This window comes from Schistocerca americana, chromosome 7 (genome assembly GCF_021461395.2).
Source record: "Schistocerca americana isolate TAMUIC-IGC-003095 chromosome 7, iqSchAmer2.1, whole genome shotgun sequence".
Taxonomy (NCBI): domain Eukaryota; kingdom Metazoa; phylum Arthropoda; class Insecta; order Orthoptera; family Acrididae; genus Schistocerca; species Schistocerca americana.
In genome coordinates, this window is record NC_060125.1 from 620,170,741 (window position 1) to 620,195,499 (window position 24,759).

Here is a 24,759-nt window from a genome sequence, read left to right on the forward strand (position 1 = left end):
ACTTCTTCTTCTTCTTCTTCTTCTTCTTCTTCTTCTTCTGCTAGCTCACTTTATCCTGCTTCTCTATGGGGTTGGCATTGTTTTATGAATTTTGGGAATGTTAGTTGGTGGTTCAATGCCGTTCCTGATCCCACCACATCCTCCATGACAGAATCTGTGTACCACATGTGCCTGTGTCTACAGTACATCTCAAGTTCAAGTGCGAGAACAGTTTCTGAATGTTTGCGTAGCATGTATCTGAGGCGGCATGTGGGTATCAGCCAGTATTCACTTACTTGGATGTGGGAAACTGCTTACAAACCACACCCTCACTGCCCAGCTCACCAGGCCCTCGTCGTTAATAAGTGAGGTGGATTTCATCTGGGACTGTCTCACCTCCCAGAATCCCGAAAGAAGCACACTAAGTGACTCTGCTATCTGAGTGGCTCTGTTTCATTTCTAGGCCAGAATTCACCAATCGCAGTGGCTGGTGAGTGATGGAGCTCCAGTCTCATGCCAAACCAAGACCAGATGTCTTTTCCCCACCACTGGCGTAGTTCTCTCTTCCAGAGATATGTGATTGGCCCACCTACGGTCAACATTCCAGTGGCTACATGGGATATGCAGCACACAGCAACCCGACAATTTGCCTGAAGATGATGGGTACAAAAATCATTGAAATGTTGAAACAAGATAATGTCACCACTCAACTGACTATCCGAGAAGATTTTATCATCAGAAATGATTATGTTGTGTTTCCAGTGGCACCCCATACCACCATGACAGGTCCTAGGCCCTTATGACGACGACGAATTCAATCTAGCATGTTCATTTTCCTGGTAGCCTCCACACACAGATGTGTCCATTGTGAAGCTGTGTGCAGAACTTGGACCCATCTCAAAAGATGACATGGTGCCACTCCTGTGCCCAGTGTTGTTACTATGTGCATCACTTCAGAGCACCTCTCTTTCTGCTGCTGTGTCAAGGCAAGCCACAACAATAGTCCCAATACTAACTATCTATGGCGTTCCAGACTTTGTCGTACTGTGTAAAAAAGTGCATTTCCAGGCTCAAGGTATGAGACACAGCTGTACGACCCTACATAGCTGAGCAGTGTCTAGCCTCTCGGGACTGTTGAGATCCTGTATGACATTTGGTATGGCCCTCCTGAACCGACAGATCCCCTATTTGTGTGATAGTCACGGGGTCCCAACCAACACAAGCAGGATAAACAGCAGTCTCAATTCTGGCATGCACTGATTTTTGCTGGTTAGCAAGTGACAACATGATGTAATCACAAACAAATAACATTCCAAAACAATTCGTGAGTGAAGGACCTACTGTATGATGTTTCCTTATACACAGAATATAGATGGAGTTACTCCTATTTGCTTTGTGCACTTGCACTAAAATTATAACATTTGCATATCAAAGCATTTAATGCATTTATACCAGTTTAGAGTTTGCTGCATGCCACTTTCAAGGTGCTGCAGTTCTGATGGTCAACAGTCTCTATCCCCATCATAAATGGGATTCTACACTATCCATTCTAGGTAGCTTTCAGGGAATGTATTTAGTATCATTTTGCAGTATGTATCGGTGTGAGTGTGGCTGTCATGAGAAAGACCCAATCATAAGTTTATGTACACTGCCAATACTGGGTCCTGCCCAATCAATCACAGGCGCAGCTACAATTTATATCTCTGTGGATTTAAGTTTCTTGTCTACTTTGATTAAAACAACATTTGCACTTCATTTTTTATATAGGCCTCATTTTCCCTGAAAATCTCACTGTTAACAATTTCAAGTCTCAGCTAGCTTTCTGTATCTAGTATTATATGAGTCCCACTCCTCTTTAGGAGTGCTCCAGACTCTGTTACTTTCTTGCAAATACTTAAGCTGTTGATCACTAAGGTTCTAATAGTTTCATCTCTTTGGATCTTACGCTAATACTTAAGTACAGCTATCTTTAACTGGATTGGATGGAGAGTTGCTGAATTTTAAAAAAAAAGTCTTGCACGTGCCCCATCAAAGTCACCAACACTGGAAGTAGCCTCCGTTGCCGTGTAGTGACCCTCTGACCTACGTACGGTAACCCAGCAGTTCTCAATCCTATGACGTACGTTCAGAGAGACACATGTTATTTGTCACAGAAACTACCCGGTCTCTGGTTCAAACATTATTATGCAAAACAGCATCAACATTGTTCTGTGTTGTCACAGCAACTGATTGAAACCTAGAAGAGTATATGATTAAATGAAGCTATCTTCAGATACAAAGCAGAAGTAAGTTTTATCTGCGGAAAAAGTGCTTATTGAACTGCTTGCCTCTTGGGTCGATAGATGTCACCAACAAATGGAATATCTTAATAGAGCAAGTTTTACTATCATCACATAAAAAATAAATCTGTATATATTAACAACTAAGTTACAGTCCAGTTGATGAGTTTTTGTATTTAGGTCAACTGGAGGAGGGGGGGGAAAAAAAAAAAAAAAGATCTGGATGGACAAGAAAGAAAACAGAAGTGTAAAATCTGTTGGGGGTGCTTTTGGTAACCCAAATTGAGCTATTAAAATGAAGATTCCAAACTGTCTGAAATGGTAACTTTGGGTAAGTGTGTATCACAGGTGCTGGGTTACAAGAGTGAAATGTGGACTTTCATGAAAATGACTGAGGCACTGAGAACTGCTAAGTGAGCAATGAAGAGAAGTGTGTTGAGAATTATTAAGAAAAACAGGAAAACAAAGGGCTCAGGGAACAGATTGAAGTTGGAGATGTAACTGTGATAGAATGAGAATGAGGTGGAGGTGGGTGGGACATTTAGCCAGGTAATTTTGTGCACCTAAGTGGTCTGGTGCAAGTCTCTCAACTGGATGCCACTATGGCACCTGGCACATCCATAACCTACCCCAGCAATACTTCTAAGGAAAGGGGGCATACAGTTCAATGCAGAATCCAAACCACATGTTGTTACTGATGGATGTTTACATCATTGAGAGAAGAGTGCTAAGTTAAAGGCAGATTAAAAATTCTGTAGCCTGACCGAGATGCAATCACATGAGCTTTCAGTTTCCAGGTACATACTTTATCATTATATCACCAAGCCTGACTACATAGCCAGCTGAGTTTATGGTAGGTAGGCCATGGATGTTTGTTGCTGAATTACAGTAAATTATATAATATTTATACGGTAATCTATTGGAAAGTAGGTAGGTAACATTACAAAACCAGCAGAAGCAGCATGCATCCAAATATCTAAATATTATAATATATGAAAGAGTCTAGAGGAGCCCCTTATCCAGCAGTAGATGTCAAATGTTTAGTGATAAGACTGATGATGTTAACAATGTTAATGAATATAAATCTTAGATGTCTTACCATGGAAATACTTCAATGCCACTTTGCGCAATTTGTTGCTTGGAGAAAATAATGTAGTAACTTCATTCATATATGAGGAGCTACATGGTAATGTATACATAATGCTTTCAAGATTATCTAATACTGCTGGATCAATATCTTCAGTCCCCTGGAAGTAAAGAGAAGTGTCAAAGTACACTACCAATGATAGTTAAAGAAAAATTCTACCAAATGATAGTTAATGAAAAAACGAAATACAATGGCAATCCAGGAAATAATGATCGGTTTTGCTTTCCCACTGCTTCTATCCAAGTTCAAACACTTTTCTCAACATCTTTTCTCAGTGTTGTCAAATTATCAGCCACACAAGCTTTTGTTATGCATCCTATAGTTGTTTAAAATGGACTACGTGTTAAAAAGTCCTGTTGGTTATTTAATGAAAGAAACATGTGAAACATTCAACAACAGGCAAAACTAAACTGCATGATGAAACATGACCTAGACATCTGTCTTACATCACAGATGACTTGAAGAACCAAGTGAAGAAATCGTACAAGACAAACTCGTAACTGCAGACAAGTTATGACAGTTCTTTCCTATATATTTCTCATTTTGTGTTCAGTGGAATTATGTCTGTCTATTGTGGCTACAGCAAAATTATTGGATGATGGGTTCCCTGACAACTGAGAGACCAATGTAAAACAAATACAGAGTGAACCATAACTCCACCAACAAACTTTCAGAGGTTGTTCAGTGCTTCCTTCCAAGTCTTTTGGTACAAGGGACTCACAGTCTCCAACAGCATATTTGGTTTGTTATTGCAACCACCCTTGTTTCTGTGAAAATACATTCAGAACATTGAAGAAACCTGTAATAAGCCATAACCAAAACATATAACACACAACACAGAGTAACACAAAAGCCCTCAGACAAGACAGTGTACTGTGATGTCATTGCTATCACTGCAGGAACAGCTCAACATTGCTTCATGGTCCCACTCTTCCACTGCATTCAGTGAACCCATACAAGAGGTGCATACTGGCCAACTCTTCATCAATAAACCTATATCCATACAGCTGTGTACCAATGTTAACATACAACTAAAACTGCCAGAAACACAAACCCACAACAGAACTGGGCAGTACTGAATGCAAACTTCAATGCAAAGAGTAAAATGGGTACTACTCTTGTCAACAGGAGGTTCTGTGGACGAAAAGAAACGAGCAATGTTGTGCAATATTTTCAGTGAAACAGAGATACAAAGCTAATTGTTGCTAGAAACAAAATGAAATGTAATAACTGTGTAATGATCCCCAAAGACCATAGGTCCCTTATATCAAAACTCTCAAAGTATTGCCAAACAACCTTTGAAAGTTTGTTGTTGGAGTTCTGGTACACCCAGTAAAATGGCTGCAGTACTGACATTTTTTATGCAGTAGCATACATGTGGAAATGCTTTTCTGGTTCAAACTATTACTTTGTGCTGAAACATGGGTGTACACTACACCCCACAAATAAGTGCAAAACGCTTAACTGGCATCATCCTTCATCAACTAAAAAGCTGCAAAAACTGAAAAAACTGTGTCAACAAAAAAGTTTCTGACAATTGTTTTTTGCCATCATAAGAGGGCTGTCTTGGAGGATTTCACATCAAAAAGTGTTGTTACAAATCCAGATCAATATTGTGACACCTTAAGAAAACTACAGCGAGCATTTTAAAATTGTAGGCATGAAGTACCGCATCCCAGTATTGAGCTACTTAATCACAATGCCCATCCTCAAAATGCTTTGGTAATCAGAAGCTCACTGGATCTATCTGGATGGGAAATTTTTGATCATTCACCTCACAGTGCAGACCTTGCATTGGTGATTTTCACCTTCACAAAGCACAAAAAGTTCTTGGGTAGGAAATACGTTGAAAAGTAATAGACACAGGTTTAAAAGAGTAGTAGTAGCTGACTATGATGTGGGGATTCCTACAAGATTGCAGACAGATACAACGAATACTTCAATAATGAATGTGATTATGTAGAGAAATAAAGTACATTGGAGACTACATTAACCAGACTAATTGTTGCCATCAGTCATTCACACAATCAAAAATCCATATAACTAAATGAATGAAGGAAAGCAATTCTTGTATGATTAATATAGAAAGGTAACCTATGTCACCTGCATATGGCTATCCTTTAGCTACATTGTTATATGGTTATTTTTTTAGAGTTAATAAATAATGTTAAGTGTATATTTAAAACAACAAAAAGAAATTAAACTTATTAAAATCAACAACAAAAAGATTGTTGTTGTTTTTGCAGCCATTAGTCTGAATACTGGTTTGATGCAGCTCTCCATGCTACTGCATCCTGTGTGAGCCTCTTCACCTCCAAATAAATACTCCAACCTACATCCTTCTGAATCTGCTTTCTGTATTCATCTATTGGTTTCCCTCTACAATTTTTACCCCCCCCCCCCCCCCAATACCAAATTAGTGATCACCTGATGTCTCAGAATGTGTCCTATCAAGCGATCCCTTCTTTCGGTCAAGCTGTAACACAAACTTCTTTTCTCATCAATTCTATTCCGTAACTCCTCATTAGTTACAAGACCTACCCATCTAATCTTCAACATTCTTCTGTAGGACCACATTTCAAATGCTTCTATTGTCTTTCTGTATAAACTGTTTATTGTCTACGTTTCACTTCCATATGTGGCTACACTCCGTACCAATACTTTCAGAAAAGACTTCCTAAAACTTAAATCTACATTTGATGTTAACAAATTTCTCTTCTTCAGAAATGCATTTCTTGCCACTGCCTGTCTACATTCTACATCCTCTCTACCTTGGCCATCATTTTGCTGCCCACATAGCAAAACTCACTTATTACTTTAAGCATCTTGTTTCCTAATCTAATTCCCATAGCATTGTCCGATTTAATTTGACTACATTCCATTATCCTTGTTTGGCTTTTATTGATGGTCATCTTTTATCCTCCTTACAAGGCAATGTCCATTACATTCAACTGCTATTTCAAGTCCTTTGCTGTCTCTGGCAATTACTATGTCATCAGCAAACCTCAAAGTTTATATTTCTTTTCCTTTAATTTTAATTTCTACTTCAAATTTTCTTTGATCTCCTTTACTGCTTGTTCAATGCACAAATTGAACATCATCAGGGATAGGCTACAACCCTGTCTCACTCCCTTCTCAACCACTGCTTCCCTTTCATGCCCTTTGACTCATATTACTGCAGTCTGGTTTCTGTACAAGTAGTAAACAGCCTTTTGCTCCCTGTATTTTATGCTTGCTACCTTCACAATTTCAAAGAGTGTACTCCAGTCAACACTGTCAAAATCTTTCTCTACGTCTACAAATGCCATAAGCATAAGATTACCTTTCCTTGACCTATCTTCTAAGATAAGTTGTAGGGTCAGTATTTCCTCTTGTGTTCCTACATTTCTCTGAATCCAGACTGATCTTCCCTGAGGTCGGATTCTACCAGTTATTCCATTCTTCTGTAAAGAATTCATGTTAGTATTTTGCAACCATGACTTATTAAACCGATAGTTTGGTAATTTTCACACTTGTCAGCAACTGCATTCTTTGGAGTTGGAATTAAGAGATTAGACACATTTTAGTATTTATGTCCATATTTTCTTAAAATTAAAATACTGCAACCTCATTCATGAAATACCTCACAAAAGTCACATAGGACAATCACTGTAGTTTAATTTTGTTTAAAATATTTGGTAATTGTCATTTTATGTAAATAATTTCTTCTGTTCATTGCTGCTACACCATGAATTCGTTTTAACTGTAATAAACTCATGATCACACTCTCTTTTTCGAGCCATTTGAAAACTGTTTCCAGGTCTTGAAATGCTTCTGCATGAGCTGATCCTACATTATTTTCTGCATCTAATTATCTTCTGTAACATCATCTTGCATTTCTTGCTGTTTTTTTGCCTGCAATATATTTTCAACAATTTCATCATCCGAGATGACCAGAAAACACTGATCATTACTGTCACAAGTGATCTGCTCTTTCATTTCATTGGCATTTCATTTGCGGCAGATCTGTATGATTGTCATTGGCTCATTTATATCCTCCGAAACAGAATCATACATTCAGTAACTAAATTTTTGTACTTCTGTTTTAGTGTTCTATTCCAACCTCTGTTCACAGTCTTCCTTTCAGTCAAATCCCACACATCTACAGCCATGTAACAACAATCCTTTTCAATTCATCTCCTTGAACAATGAGAAAACAACTTCTACATTATCTTTATCAACAGATAACAATCTACATAAAAGTTGTTTTTTGTAAAGTAGTTTAAATGTTTCAGAATCACTTTGATCCACTGGTATAAGCATGGGTGTCACATTAGGAGATAAAAGTTTTACTGGAAACATCCCATTCTCTCCCTCTAACAGTTCAGCTAAAGGATGGGTTGGCACATTATTCACCCTTTTTTCTTTTCTTCGGGGTTAAAAATGTTGCCATACCAATCAATGAATTTTCAGAGTTCGCCCCTGCTCTTTTCTGGCTTTTATTACTTAATGGAACACTGATATTTTAAAAGAATCTGACAATTTTTGATTTTCCAATAAGCAGCAAAGGCATTTTATGGATCCCGGTAGCAATTGCGCAAACTGATATTGCTACTTGCTCTTTACAAGTTTTATATGCTGGAGTTGAACTCTTTTGCCGAGAAGAAAAAGATTTTGATGGTAATTATTTCCAATTTAATCCAGTATCACCAGCATTGTAAAGAAAGTCCAGGTCATAGTTATCATCTAGTTATTTTTTAAAACCACCACTAAAAAAATTTGCCGCATTTACATCAACTGACATTTTTTCACTTGTATTTCCCACTCACAAATTCCATGAAGAGATTCAAATCTGTACAGCCAAATGTTACATGCAAAAATGATTCATCACCATCTATTTTTTATTTAACTGTAATGTCTTTTCACAGGTCATAGGACCAGATATTGGTTGCGCAATGATCATATCTGTAAAAACCAACAATACGAAGCTTCTTCCAAAAGTTCACTTTTCAGTTTCTTCATCACTCTTTGGTGTTCACTCCTGTCTTCACTATCAAGTTTGCAGGACTGATTATAGAAGAAGTACCTACACTATTCATATCAGCTAACTTATGACCAGTTTCTCCTTTTTTTAATGAATCAATTAATCAATAACAGCATCCTCTTGCTATTTTGACATTTTTAAGCACAGACACAACACTTTGCAGCGGCATAATGACTGGCAACTGTAACTCACAAAATAATGACAAAATTATTTGATTAGGTAGATAAAAAATCTACTCACCAAGAGGCAGCAGAACACACACATAGAAGATGGTTGTAAGTGGCAAGCTTTTGGAGCCGGTGGCTGAAGAGGAAGGAAGAGGGGTGAAGGAAAAGGACTGGAGAAGTCTAAGAAAAGGGGTAGCTTTTGGGAAAGTCACCCAGAACCATAGGTCAGGGGAGATTTACTGTACGGAATGAGAAGGATAGACACAATGAAGAAACATGTACTGTCTAACTCAGACAATAATGAAACGTGTGGGGCAGAGATCGTGTGGGGTGCAGGGCATGTTTTGCCAGCATGACATTTCCTAGCACCACAGATAAGACTACAAAAATATTTGCTCACAGTTGACAATTTGGATACCCACAAATCCATGTAACTGAGGCTCAGATGATCGAGTCTCCACTGTAGCTTTAAATTTGATGACATATTTTCTGTTAATAAAATATGTTTCTTTAAATTACTGAAGCCAAGTCACTGTTACTTCCTGGAATTTCCTCATACTCTTAAACTCTTTACACTTTATCCCATTTACTTATTAATGTGCTTGATATATTGAAATACTTCACATCTTGCACTCAAGAGATAATAAATCACTGACACCCTCCCAAAGAAGTTATAAATTTTGCTTCTACAATATTTTTTGCAACATTAAAAGTACAATACAGGAGAGAAACAACAAGATCAAATACTAAGTGGCCATCTGGAGGAGATAAAAGAAAAACTCATACCATAATGCCCAGTGATAACACGATAGAAAAGATAACGGTTGATTAATGATTAATGTGCTAATTTTCTTCTCCTGTATCGTTCAACCAGTCAACTAACCATGATTTATTAAAGTGCCAATTTGGTTATATTCACACCTATCAGCATTTGTTTTCTTTGGAATTGGAATTATTATATTCTTCTTGAGGTCTGAGGGTATTTTGCTCTGTCTCACACATCTTGCACATCTTGCACACCAGATGGAACAGTTTTGACATGGCTGGTTCACTCAAGGTTATCAGTAATTCTGACGGAATGTTGTCTACTCCCAGAGCCTTGTTTCAACACAGGTCATTCAATGCTCTGTCAAATACTCCTCGCAGTATCCTATCTCCCATCTCATCTTCATCTACATCCTCTTCCATTTCTATAATACAGCTCTCAAGTACATCTCCCTTGTGTAGACACTCTATGTACTCCTTCCACCTTTCAGCTTTCCCTTCTTTGCTTAGCACTGGTTTTCTATCTGAACTCTTGATATTCGTACAGTTGCTTCTCTTTTCTCCAAACACCTATTTAATTTTCCTGTAGATGGTATATATCTTTCCGCTAGTGATATATACTTCTAATTCCTTACATTTCAGCTCTAGCCATTCCTGCTTAGCCATTTTGAACTTCCTGTAAATCTCATTTTTTTAGTTGTTTGTATTCCCTTTCACCTGCTTGATTTACTGCATTTTTATATTTTCTCCTTTCATCAATTAAATTTAATATCTCTTGTGTTATTAATGGATTTCTATTAGGCCTCGTCTTTTTTACCTATCTGAACCTTTGCTGTCTTCACTATTTCATCTCTCAAAGCTATCCATTTATCTGTTACTGTATTTCTTTCCCCTGTTCTTGTCAATTGTTGCCTAATTCTCCCTCTGAAACTCTCAACAACCTATGGTTCTTTCAAATTATCCAGGTGCCATTTCCTTAATTTACTATCTTTTTGCAATTTCTTCAGTTTTAATCTACACTTCATAACCAACAAATTCTGGTGAGAGATCACATCTGCCCCTGGAAATGTCTTATAATTTAAAATCTGATTCCGAAATCTCTGTCTTAACATTACATACTGAACCTGAAACTTTCTGGTGTCTCCAGGTCTCTTGCACATGTACAACCTTCTTTCACAATTCTTAAGCCACATGTTAGCAATGACTACATTATGCTCTGTGCAAAATTCTAGCAGTTGGCTTTCTCTTTCAGTCCTTTCCCTCATTCCATATTCACCTACTATTTTTTTCTGATCTCCATCCTCCTACTATCAAATTCCAGTCCCACATCACTATTAAATTTTTGTCTCCCTCAATTAGCCACCAGCTTTCCTGAATTGTGCATGTGGAAATCCTCCCTGCAATATATCCTATATTCCCATAACCCCCCTGGCCTCAGCCTTTGTTAGTAACTATTCTTCATCCACTCCAGCACTACACAGCCTTGTATTTCGCCAATAGCCTCACACAGTCCTTTTACTTCTCTCCTCTCCCCCCCCCCCCCCCTCCCCCACACTCCCTCAGCCCACCCTCTACCCACCTCCTGGCTGCCCCATCCTCTCCACTCCTCATCCCTGACTGTATGCTGCCACAAGCAGCACTTTACTGTGCCACACCCCTATCCTGCTATCCCTCCCTCTCCCTCCCCAGTCTCCTCCATAACTTGAACAAACCAGATTTCTTCTCTCATCATGCACAGTAATTCGCAGTCAGGCCTAGTGTTTTTGTTGTAACTGTTTGCTATGCAACATCTCCACTATATGGTGAGTAGCAACATTTCCCTTTTTAGATTTTCTAAGCTTCCTGTCCAATTAATGGATCTAACATTCCACACTCTCATCCATAGAATGCCAGTTTAATTAATCCTGATGGCAATATTGTCCTGAGTGGCCCCTATTAAACATTTAAATGACATAAAATGGAATTCAAATGATGTAAAGTTTCACAAACTCTTTCCTTAATTACGTGCAAATGTTTGATATCAGTAAATTTCTACAATGATAAGAGTCGTCTTCTCTTGTGCCAGTGAGGTTCTGATGGGTACTTTACCCTGGAGATTTTGTGTGTAGACTTGCACCCTAAGTACCACACTTCTTTACTATCTTTACTGTGTCTTCTGCAACTATGATGTTCACGATGTCATTATTCTATTTTCCAGTATTATTCAATTTGGTCTTCGTTGCATAGGTCTGTAAGACTATCAGTTATATTCATCAGTTCTTCCAATAGTGACTGAAAAACTCAACATGTTTCAATAGTGCTGTGACTCTCTATCATTGCAACACGAGATGGAGGACATCCTATCCAAAATCCTACCATCCAAAGCAGTATCCCATTATCTATTCCTGTAGATGATCCAAGTGCACATACAAACTCAACCTTCCACTGCAGTCTAATACGAATCATTTTCAATCTTATTGAGGGTCGAGGGGCAAAAGAATGTAGTCACACTATACACCCATTGTTTTACAGTTACAGTGCAGTGTTCTATATTGTTATGGTTCGTATTCAGCCAACTACATATATTAATTACCACTGCCAAACTGTAGCTAATGCAAACTTGATCAAGTTGCTCAACATGCTGCACACACTACAACACCATGGACATCAAAGCTGCTTCAGTGCCTGTTCCATTTAGATAAAACATTATTAGTGAAAAATTGATGTTCCATTGTTTAGGCTACACAGAAGTTAGGGGAGGGACAATTAATGCCCACCACTCCACAATTCAACCACGAGTGGGTACCAGTGAGAAAACAATGCTATTGCCACCTAGCAGAACTGTTTGGTAAAACTTTTATGTGTAAAAGCTGTGGCTGAAGAGGAGTACTTACGTGCCAACCAGAGATAGAATTTGTAGCACTAGTTAAATTTTGAGCCATCTAAGAAATGATTACTGTCTTACACCAGGATGATGAGATTCATAGTTTATCTGTGAAAACATACAAACCTGCTGCAGACATTCAATCCTCCTCCTCCTCCCCCTATCCCACTCCCTATACCTCCCCCTCCCCCTCCCCACCCCAAACCCCTAGTTTTTCTCTCTTTGGTTGGACATGAAGTAGGTAAAATCTGTGATTAAATTGCTTTTGATAAAATTATATTTCGACATATAATGAAATATTAGGAAAAAGTGAAGTGATTTTTTTTTTTTTTTTTTTTTTTTTTTTTTTTAGTGCACACATACAGAAATAATTCAACTGAAACATGAGTGAGTAGCAATCTTTTCCCTTCCATAAATATTGTCTTAACTGGATTATACTTATTTTCGTAGTTTGCACTTTAGTGATTTAATTAAATTGTTCCTCTAATGTTGAACTATCCAATGTGTTTGTAATTCAGTGAAAATCTTTGAATATTTTGTCATTCTGTAGCCAGAAATAGTTTTGAACAATTTTTAGTTTCAGTTCTATTCCACACTGCATTGTAATTTTATTACATGTACTCTCCCTTTTCCCACCCTCCCAATTCCAAGATGAGTGTTTCATAAACTAATTTTCTGGGATTATGCATAAAATTTTGTTTCAATAATTGAAACTTGTGTTGATGGAGATTCAAATGATGGTCTCTTGCAGAATGTACACAAAAAGCACTGAAGCCACCAGTAGTTCTGCTATACTGAGAAAAGCATTTGGGGTTGAGACTGCAGAACTATTCCACTGTGTGTCACATGACCACACTGCATGCAAATGGTTGCAACTGCTTTCAGATTCTGAGATTTGTATTAAATTCTGTTCTAGTTATGGGAAACAGTGTCCTTGTTGGGTGATTCTTGTTAATACTTAACAACCGTTTCTCTAATAAGCCACCCCACCAGTACCTTTACAAAACCATCTTTCAAAAAATACCCACCCAGCCTTTATCTCCACTTCAGTGTTTTGCTTTAGTATCTGCTTCACAGGTTACTACTATTATTATTATTGTTTCCAGAACGAGATTTTCACTCTGCAGCAGAGTGTGTACTGATATGAAACTTCCTGGCAGATTAAAACTGTCACATCCATTATGATTAACCAGGCTTATGCCATGGTCGGTTAATGAATTTTGTCTCAATTCCCAACGTTTCGTCCCCATCTGCGGGACACATCTTCAAGGGGGTCTGTATTTCGATGGAAGGTCCAACACAACCACTGGCTCACTACTGACTCCCGCTAAATTCCATGTCCACGCGCTCCCGCACCGCGGCGTGATGTCACATGTTTTGAAAATGTCAGTGCAATTGGCCTCTGTCCGCTGCCTTCGATCGCCGTTGCCACCACCCAGTAGTGGACGGGTGGTACACATCTTCTTCAACACAGACGTGAAATTAAACAGTATATGGATGCCAGTGTTAAAGAAGATGTGTACTACCCGGCCACTACTGGGTGGTGGCAACGGCGATCGACGGCAGCAGACAGCGGCCAATTGCACTGACGTTTTCAAAACACGTGATGTAACGCCGCGGCGCAGGAGTGCGTGGACATGGAATTTAGCAGCAGTCAGTAGCAAGCTAGTGGGTGTGTTGGGCATTCCATCAAACTACAGACCCCTATGAAGATGTCTCCTGCTGACGGGGACGAAACATTGGGAATTGAAATAAAATTCATCAACCGACCATGGCATAACAGCCCGGATAATCATAATGGACATGACATTTCCAGCCGTGAAAGTCTAAATTTTAGTATCAGATTAAAACTGTGTGCCAGACCGAGACTTGAACTCGGGACCTTTGCCATTCGCGGGCAAGTGCTCTACCAACTGAGCTACCAAAGCACGACTCACACGCTGTCCTCACAGCTTATTATTGTTGTTATCATCATCATCATCATCATCATCTTCCATCAGTTTGAATTCCCTTATCACAGGCAACTCATTGATTTCAGATACAGGTCTACATTATGTTAAGACTATTGGTCACTGGGGTCCTGGAAACCATAACATTTATTTTTAATTCTAATAACTTTAATTATGCTGAGCAATACTTTGATAGCTCATGTATGAAGCCAAACCATGCACACTTGACCTTGTGACGTTTCAAAACACCTAACATCATAATATGTGCATAAAATTCTTGCTCCCATTCTTTGTATTTAATTCAACTTTCTTAGAATTCAATGGACCCTATAGGTCTGGAATTATTTGTGCATGTATTACACAATTATTAGTGTTGCTAATGCCCTGACAGTTTCAGTAATGGTCACAAACCAAAAACCAACATGGTGTCATTGACTTTTGCTGTTATCCTCTACTATTATGAGACGATACTACTTAGCACTACAAAACAGCATGCAGTTTCTACATCAGTTCAAACATGCTGCAATAATATGGATATACAGTTCTAAATGAGTGCTAGAAAAAACTGTGAATAATGAAATAGTGACAAGCAAATTTTGTTATTGCTTCTACATAAGCACAGATATGGTTAGGAGACTTAGGCAATGGGTCACAAAATATTCTACATCTGTGGACACACTAATGTGGGCTACTAATTGCACTGTCATACCAATGGTTATTGTACAGAACCTTACCTCAGCTGCTGGTGGCCGTAAGTGGAGATGAATCAGTGATGGATATTCAGATGCCATTAAGTTTACTGTTTTGTCAGGGCACACTGATTTTAATCTGCGTGAAGGAATATTGAGTAAAGGAGGATATGGAAATAAATATTCCACATTACAAAACTGTTTTTCTGAAGGGGAACCTGAAAAAAGTAATAATGTAAGATTCAATTTAATGTGAACTATATTACTGACAAGGGAACCTCCCCATCGCACCCCCCTCAGATTTAGTTATAAGTTGGCACAGTGGATAGGCCTTGAAAAACTGAACACAGATCAATCAAGAAAACAGGAAGAAGTTGTGTGGAACTATGAAAAAAATAAGCAAAATATACAAGCTGAGTAATCCATGCGCAAGATAGGCAACATCATGGACTGTGTGAGCTCAGGAGCCCCGTGGTCCCATGGTTAGCGTGATCAGCTGCAGACCGGGAGGTCTGTGGTTCAAGTCTTCCCTCGAGTGAAAATTTTACTTTCTTTATTTTCGCAAAGTTATGATGTGTCCGTTCGTTCATTGATGTCTCTGTTCACTGTAATAAGTTTAGTGTCTGTGTTTTGCGACCGCACCGCAAAACCGTGCGATTAGTAGACGAAAGGGCGTGCCTCTCCAATGGGAACCGAAGACATTTGATCGCAAGGTCATAGGTCAACCGATTCCTCCACAGGAAAACACATCTGATATATTCTATACGACACTGGTGACGGCATGTGCGCCACATGACAGATAATAATTGTCTAAAAATAAAAAATTAAACTTTTCACTCAAAGGAAGACTTGAACCAAGGACCTCTCATTCCGCAGCTGCTCACGCTAACCACGGAACCACGGTGTTTTGGAGCTCACATTGTACTTGATGTTGCCTATCTTGCACATGGACTACTCAGTTTGTATATTTTGCTTATTTTCTTCATAGTTCCACACAACTTCTTCCCGTTTTCTCGGTTGATCTGTGTTCAGTTTTTCAAGGCCTATCCACTGAGCTAACTTATAACTAAATCTGGGGGGCTGCGATGGGGAGGTTCCCTTGTGAGATACACATAATATTTGCAATACACCATAATATAACAGATGAGACTCATATAATGTAGTATATGATACATGAAACTAGTATACGAGCCAACAGGCTATAATTCCATTACACATATTTATAGGTACATCTTTACTTTCAACTTGCACCAGTTATTGTTAAATGATATTTAATGCACTAATAGAGAATATAAATTATTTTAATATAATTCCTGTTCAAAGATTTGCAAACAGATGACAACAATTGTAAAATACCCATATACAAATTAATAGTTTTAAACAGGAGATGAAAAAGAGTAATCTGTGTAAAATATTAAAAACTGTCACGTGGAACTACCACAACTGTAGGCAGGTGAAGGACCAGAATGAATTTTCACTCTGCTGTGGAGTGTGCTCTGACATGAAACTCTGTGGCAGTATAAAACTGTGTGCCAAACCAAGACTGAAACCAAAAACCTTTGCTTTTTATGGGAAAGTGTTCTACCAACTGAGCTACTCACACACAACCAATGATCCTTTCTCACAGCTTTACTTCTGCCAGTACCTCGTTTCTTACCTTCCAAACTTCAGAGGAGTTCTCCTGCATAGCCAGCAGAACAAGCACTCCTGGAAGAAAAGATATTGCAGAGACATGACTTAGCCACAGCTTGGGCGATGTTTTCAGAATGAATTTCACTCCCCAGTGGAGTGTGTTTGTTATGAAACTTCATGGTAGATTAAAACTGTGTGTCAGACCAAGACTCGAACTTGGGACCTTTGCCTTTCGCGGGCAAGTGCTGAATCAACTGAGATACTACTCATTCTGGAAACATCTCCTGGGCTGTGACTAAGCCATGTCTCCACAGTATCCTTTCTGTCAGGAGTGCTAGTCCTGCAAGTTATGCAGGAGAACTTCTTTTAAGTTTGGAAGTAGGAGATGAGATACTGGTGGAAGTAAAGCTGTGAGGACAGATTGTGAGTCATGCTGGGGTAGCTCAGCTGGCAGAGCAGTAGCCAGCGAAATGCAAATGTTGTGAGTTCTAAGTCTCAGTCTGGCACACAGTTTTCATCTGCCATGAAATTTAAAGTGAAGGACTAATTTAATTCCATCCAAAATTAATGTAGGGTAATAGTAGCTGTTAAAAATACTCATGTTGTAATATTTGGAACTGAAAGCATCTATATTTGATGAACTAATAATAAGAACTATGTTTATGTTTTCTACTGTGCATAATGTTATGCTGAAATAATTTCATATGTACCACTCATCATTGTAAACTAATTAAAATACTGTTTCTAATAATGCCTAAGGCTGATGACATTCTGCAACTACTGTGGAGTAGTACTGGTTGTTGTATTAGAGCACTGCAAGTCAGACAATAATTGCTATAGTAAGTTTTTAGCAGCAAGTTTGTGGTTCTTGCTATGGAATGGAGTTCTTCTAAGGTTCAGTTTGTAAGTTGATCAGAATAAAATCAAAAAGTAATTTATTACATGGAATTTGAATTTTTGTTTCAAAAGTTACCATACATGAACTGCCAATGTAATACCAGCATATTCCTATAGCAAGAACCCAAGAATGCTGCAGCAATTAGATAGAAACATCAACAATTCTCACCAAATGAAATTACCATCTAGCTAGAAATAATGAATGTAGCATTACCCATTCAAACAACTGGTAATATGAAAGTAAATTTGCTGAAGCAGATGTGACCAATAAAGTGAAAAATTTGGATTTCATTAATTTATTCTCACAATTTGTTTAAGAACAGAGTATTACAACACACAATATTTTGGTGCAGATATTACACAACACATCCACTGCATGATAGTATTTGTTGTCTTTTCCTATACAATTTATAAAGTAAATATGTGTCATTTATTTTATGTCTCTTAGCCTTTTATACATCCTTGGGAGAAGCTATATAATTTATTAAGAAAGTAACCCAATACATTCCTTTTCTGTAGGTCAACTGTTCCCCTTGCCACAAAATGTTCTCCCTGGAATGGCTGTTAACACCAAAGCAATCAATGTAACATGATTAATTAGAAACCAGATTCAAGAAAAAAAAGGTCCAAGTTTGGCCTCTCAGAAATGCCAAGGGCATGAGTAACAGAACAGAATGTTATTTGGGTGTAACCTTAACGATGAGTCGCTCCATGCATTCACCTCAAGGAATTTAGGGAAGCCACATAAAACTGGGGTCACCACATAGGGATTTGGAACCTGGTTTCCTCAGTACACTTCAGGCCACCTCATTCAGTAACTGGGTGCAATTCTTTCTTCGTCTACTCAAATCAAGAATTAATTCAAAGTAAATGAGAGCTCAGGTTATTCATGAAGGTTGTTATTTATTTATTTATTTACTTATTCATCCAGTGATCATCTGATGATATAGTATTTGTCATCACAACACCATGAAAGGAAATCGTTCAAATACACTGGCAGGAAAAAAAATCGCAACACCAAGAAGGAGTTGAGAGAGATAAATGAAAGTTGGTAGGCATGTTTCTACACTTGGAAGATGATATCTATTCAAACTTTGCACCAGTTATGTAAGAGTGGCACTTTTAGTGCCACTATGAGGATGCAAATTAGGTTTGCTTTAAATATGTGCTGTAATGGTTGAGATTGGACATCACGAGTTGATGTTAGTCAAGAAGGCATTTAAGAAGATGAATCACCATTATCAACAGCTCACTGAGTTTGAACTACATCATGTGTTAAGGCTACTAGAAGCTGGATATTCCTTCTGCAATACTGCAGAAAGAATTCGCAGGAATGTAGCCATTGTACATAATTGCTGGCAGCGGTGGTTATGGGAAAGTACGCTTGCAAGAAGACTGAGTTCTGGATGGTCGTGTGGCGCTATGGAGGGGAAGACAATCATGTTTATCATATGGCTGTGGTGCATCATACTGCAGCTGCAGCAGCAGTTTGGGCAACAGCTGATACCACCATGACACAACAAACTTTTACAAAATGGCTACTTTAAGAACGACTCAGAGCCAGTCACCCTGTAGCATGTACTCCACTGACTCTAAACCACCACCGTTTGTGAGTGCCAGTGACGCTATGCATTGGTTAGGAGGAAGCCAGTTGAGGAGCTGTCACCAACTTGTCTGTGTACTATGCACACTGAACCTACATCTGGAGTTATGGACTGGGGTGCAAGTTCGTATGACAGTAGGAGCATTCTCGTGGTTATCCCGTACTTCCTGATTCCAAATTTATACACCAATCTGGCAATTCGACATGTTGTGCTGCCATTCATGAACAGCATTCAAGAGGGTGTTTTCCAATAGGATAATGCTCATCCACATACTACTGTTGTAACCCCAGGTGCTCTACAGAGCGCTGAACTGTTGCCTTTGGCTGCTGGATCACCAGATCTGTCTCCAACCAAGCATGTGTGGGATCTCGTCGGACCTCAACTCCAATGTTATCCGTAACCAGCAGTGACAAACCCTGTACTAACTGACCAAGTACAACAAGCATCAAACTCCATCCCACAAACTGACATTCAGTACCTGTCAAACACAGTGCATGCATGTTTGTATGCTCGCTTATTAAAGTACCAACATTTCACATTGCCAATGGCTTTCCTTGCACTTATTTTAACCTGCGATCTTGCAATGTTAACACTTAAATATGGCACTTACACAAATATATATCCAAAATTTCATTACTTTACATTAATTATATCTTTGTGTTGGGATTTTTTTCCACTACTGCATACAGACGTACAGAATACTCGTATATAAGGATGTTTTCACAAGAATAAGACATGGTCATCCATGCCTCGCTGAAGGATCTATTCCAACTTTTGCCCAAAATGACTTAGGATAACCTTGGAAAATGTAAAGCCCCTATTACACGATGCGCCTAATCCATACACCTATGCAGCAATGCCCCAAGTGGGCATATCTGAAACTACAAATTGGTTAACGTAGGCCTACACTATGTGATCAAAAGTATCTGGACATCCTCAAAAACACACATTTTTCATATTAGGTGCATTGTGCTGCCACCTACTGCCACGTACTACATATCAGCGACCTCAGTAGTCATTAGACATTGTGAGAGAGCAAAATGGGGTGCTCCGCGGAACTCACAGACTTCAAATGTGGTCAGATGATTGGGTATCACTTGTGTCGTATGTCTGTATGCGAGATTTCCACACTCCTAAACATCCCTTGATCCAATGTTTCCAATTTGATAGTGAAGTGGAAACGTGAAGGGACATGTACAGCACAAAAGTGTACAGGCCGACCTCGTCTGTTGACTGACAGAGACTGCCGACAGGGTCATAATGTGTAATAGGCAAACACCTATCCAGACCATCACACAGGAATTTCAAACTGCATCAGGATCCACTGCAAGTACTATGACAATTAGGCAGGAGGTGAGAAAACTTGGATTTCATGGTCAAGCAGCTGCTCATAAGCCACACATCACACTGGTAAATGCCAAACAATGCCACGATTGGTGTATAGAGCGTAAACATTGGACGATTAACAGTGGAAAAATGTTGTGTGGAGTGACGAATCATGGAACACAATGTTGCGATTCGATGGCAGGGTGTACGTATGGTGAATGCCCAGTGAACGTTATCTGCCAGCGTGTGTAGTGCCCACAGCAAAATTTGGAGGCGGTGGTGTTATGGTGTGTTTGCATTTTTTATATAAGGAGCTTGCACCCCTTGTTATTTTGTGTGGCACTATCACAGCACATGCCTACATTGATGTTTTAAGCACCTTCTTGCTTCCCACTGTTGAAGAGTAATTCGGGGATGGCGACTGCATCTTTCAACACGATCGAGCACCTGTCTATAATGCACAGCCTGTGGCGGAGTGGTTACACTACAATAAAATACCTGTAATGGACTGGCCTGCACAGAGTTCTGACCTGAGTCCTATAGGACCCCTCTGGGATGTTTTGGAATGGCGACTTCGTGCCAGGCCTCACCAACTGACATCGATACCTCTCCTCAGTGCAGCACTCCATGAAGAATGGGCTGCCATTCCCCCAGAAACATTCCAGCTCCTGACTGAACATATGCATGCGAGAGAGAAAGCTGTCATAGAGGCTAAGGGTGGGCCAACACCATACTGATTTCCAGCATTACCGATGGAGAGCGCCATGTACTTGTAAGTCATTTTCAGCCAGGAGTCTGGATACTTTTGATCACATAGTGTATTACACCATCCACAAGGGATATACCTGGTGCACATGTGCAGTAGATGATAACAATGCACAAAATGCAAACAGAACAGTCTGATATCTTGTTAAGTCGTTCGTTCTTCCACACAAAACACAAGGGGCGGCATGTGACATATTGGAACATCATTCATCCAACATATTTATGTGAGCTCAATGTTCCTATTTAATAAGAAATAGTTTTTATCATTATTTATTAAGTGAGTGTTTGTAGGTTTCTACTGTTCTGAACTACAGACTCAACAGTTAGTTTTGTATTACGACACTTGGTTAAACAGGTAAAAGTACATATAAATTTACATTTATACACCAGTTTGCACATGGAGGACCCACTTGTTTTTGTAACTATTGCTCTGGCAGTGGCAGTAAATCATCTTATTAGGGCACGACAACAATGAAAACAAAAAGTCAGACATTGTTGAGTTCGACTCTGGCTGAAAAAAAGGAATGAAGGTAGAGGATTATACTCGCTACTTATGAAAGAACTGATACCCAAAGGTCCACTAGAATTTCAGAACTTCATAAGGATGGACATGGCCTGTTTCAATAAGCTGCTGTTTATGATAGAAGACAGATTTAGCAAGTGTGACACAGTCATGAGGGAGGCTATCTCACATTCTCGAAAGAAAGAATTAAATCAAATGTTTACACATTTTGTGATCACACCAGCCTAGATCACTGATAAAATACTGGTAAATGCCCTGTTATGTTGCAGGCTGGTTGTAACATTATGTTCCCTGATAAATGGGGAATCTTAAAAGAGCCTGGGTTTTAGCCACAGAATAGCACAGCCCACCATTTCAAAAGTTGTTGTGGATGTATGCACTGCAATTTGCAGCACTTGAAAGGACCAATACTTAAAGGTGTACTTGTGTTATTTTTCCAAGTTTTGAATATACGGTATATAAGGGCTACTCAGAGTTTTTTCAGTACTCGTCTATCGCACTGGGCAAAACTACACGAACTTTGTTGCCTATCATTGCCTGTTTTTCTTTTCTGGCATGCTGAAATAAACAAGAGATGCAATCAAAATAAATATGAACTTTCATAAGTTAAGCCTTAACTGTTAAGGCATTACAGTACAAATCGAAAATCACCGTGTGGCATTATATGCATATTACTCAGAAAGAAATTATTGCCGACCAATCGTATTATGATACAGCGAGCCACATGTACGCCTTTCCTCGCTGTATGCCTAAATTAAGATGCTTAACGCCTCTTTGCTCCATTTCATTTCTAGAACATGAAGTAATCAATAGAAATAATGCTTTCACGAACAGTATACTGGTAAAAAAAAAAAGTTTTTTCTCTGCATTTATGAAAAACCTACTTACTGGGAAAAAAACAACGCAGGAAACCCCAACATGAAAATCTGAAATAAGCTACTCGCCACCAAGCAGTAAGCAAATAACAAACCCCTTCTGCGCAAGTGTGCATTATTGCTGTCTAGTGGGCATGTGCGGATTGACGGCAGTTTAGAACTGCTCTCTATCCTGGCGCACAGATAATGTGGCAGCTAATTTTCGTAGTTTCAGCCGTTCTACCATTATACAGCTCTCATGCCAGACCATCGTGTAATACCCGCTTAAATCAGGATGGCCAGACAGAGCAAACCCCTTTCCTTGTGAATATGAGATCAGTGTCTTAACAACTGCACTGCCTCATTCTGTTGGCCCTACAACAGAATGTTCCTTTGTTCACACTCAACTTGCATAAAATAATCTGTTATTTATATATGTAAAGCACAGCGTATGTGCAGGATCTCCTCCCAAAGCTCTAGATTGATTTCAACTAAATTTGGCATGGAAACAACAGGCCTCATGAGTATCAGACTGTGGGGTTTATAACCTCTTAGCTCTCACATGGTCAAAAAAGTGGTTCCCCCCCCCCCCCCCCCCCCCCCAGACCCTGGTGTATAGACTGCCCTATATGACAGGCATGTTCTGTGAGAACAATATTGGCCTGCCAAATCAACCTGCTTTCAGGGCAGCCTACATGTTAGGAGCAAAGAACAGTTTTTCTTGCTGATGAGTAGGCCGCCCTGCATGACACATGTGTTGTGTTGGAGTAGTACTGACCTGCTTTATTGAGCTGTAGGAGCTAGACATGTCAATGAGGATGGCTGCGGAGAGGTTGAGATGGATTGGGTGGGGGGGGGGGGCAGGGGGGAATGAACAGAGTGAGAAGGAAATGGATAGAGGGAGGGGGGGGGGGGCGTGAAGATGCAGCAGGCAGGTTGAAGGTAGGCAGTTAGAAAAGGAAGAGAGGGAGATGGAGATGGAAAGAGAAAAGGGAAGAAGAATATGGTCAGAGGGAGTGGGGAGGAAGATACGATCTGAGGGAGGGGGGCAAGACATGGTCACAGATGAAATGGATGGATGAAATGGACAAAGAGAGAAGGAGGAGAAGGAGATGATGAGACAGAGAGAGTGGAGAGGAGGAGATAAACAGACAGTGCTGGGAGGATACGGTGAACAGAGGGAGGAAGAGATGGACACAGAGATGGTAAGGAGGAGTTGTGTTCAATGCATGTGTCAAATGCATGTGCAGGCAAAACTGTGGGGAAAGGCTAGTTTTTAATATAAAATCAGACGATGGAAAATCGGAGGTGAAATAATAAAAATATGAAAGGGATAGATTGCTACTCACAACACAAAGTTGATATTGAGTGGCAGAGAGGCACACTGAAAAAATACTTGAAGATATTATCAGCTATCAGACTATGTCCATCATCAGATGCAGACAAAACACACACACACACACACACACACACACACACACACACACACACACACACAGAGAGAGAGAGAGAGAGAGAGAGAGAGAGAGAGAGAGAGAGAGAGAGAGAGAGAGAGAGAGAGAGAGACTGTCATTTTTGCACTGTTTCTTCGCAACTTCCTACACTATCATTGCACAAACTGTGGACAACTGCTGGTGGCTCCAGGACCACAAACATACTACCATGCAGCATGCATATTTCCACATCCTGCCTTCAGAATGGTGAATTCTATCTCTATTTCCAATAACGATGATACTGAATGCATCTAAAATCTTGCTGTCAAAAGGCACTGAACATTGTTCAAGGAAATCAATAATTTCATCCAATATTTGCCATTAAAAAAATGGACCATGTTTGTAAAATTATTATCTTGGTATTTAAAAAATATTATTGCCTGGGGTAGGCAAAACAAGATATCACAGCTTGGAGGTTCATAATCTTTTTAGCAGCTAGGTATGAGTTCAACCTTACTAACACAGGGATTCTCGATTGGATGGGACAACAAATCAACAATATGCCAGGTATCATCCAAAAACCACTGGAATTTAAATTGCCCCACAAAACATATCTAAGCTAAACAGAATCATAATCCAACATGGCAGACAGATGTATCTTTTTACACAAATTGGCAAATTAACAACCACCACTTTGTGAATGTGAAGAGCCACAAACAATCAGAAACATCACAGAAGCATGCTCCACAAGATCATACAATGGTAGACCAGAAGACTTCTTGCTAGCGACTCCAAACTTGACATATTATGTAAATGTTCTAGATGTTTGTATGGTTTTATGATATATGTATTAATGTTCTACAT

At 39.3% G+C, this 24,759-nt stretch overlaps 1 protein-coding gene across 2 annotated transcripts in view; it reads right to left on the reverse strand.

Annotated features, from left to right (window-relative positions):
• LOC124622146 overlaps positions 1–24,759 on the reverse strand; it is a 184,474-nt gene that overhangs the window by 58,150 nt on the left and 101,565 nt on the right. For both annotated transcript variants that reach the window (XM_047147779.1, XM_047147780.1), the window contains 2 exons: positions 14,907–15,079; positions 3,358–3,505 (listed from right to left, as the gene is read on the reverse strand). In XM_047147779.1, coding sequence (XP_047003735.1) covers positions 3,358–3,505; positions 14,907–15,079 — 321 coding nt within the window. The remainder of the gene's footprint in view (positions 1–3,357; positions 3,506–14,906; positions 15,080–24,759) is intronic.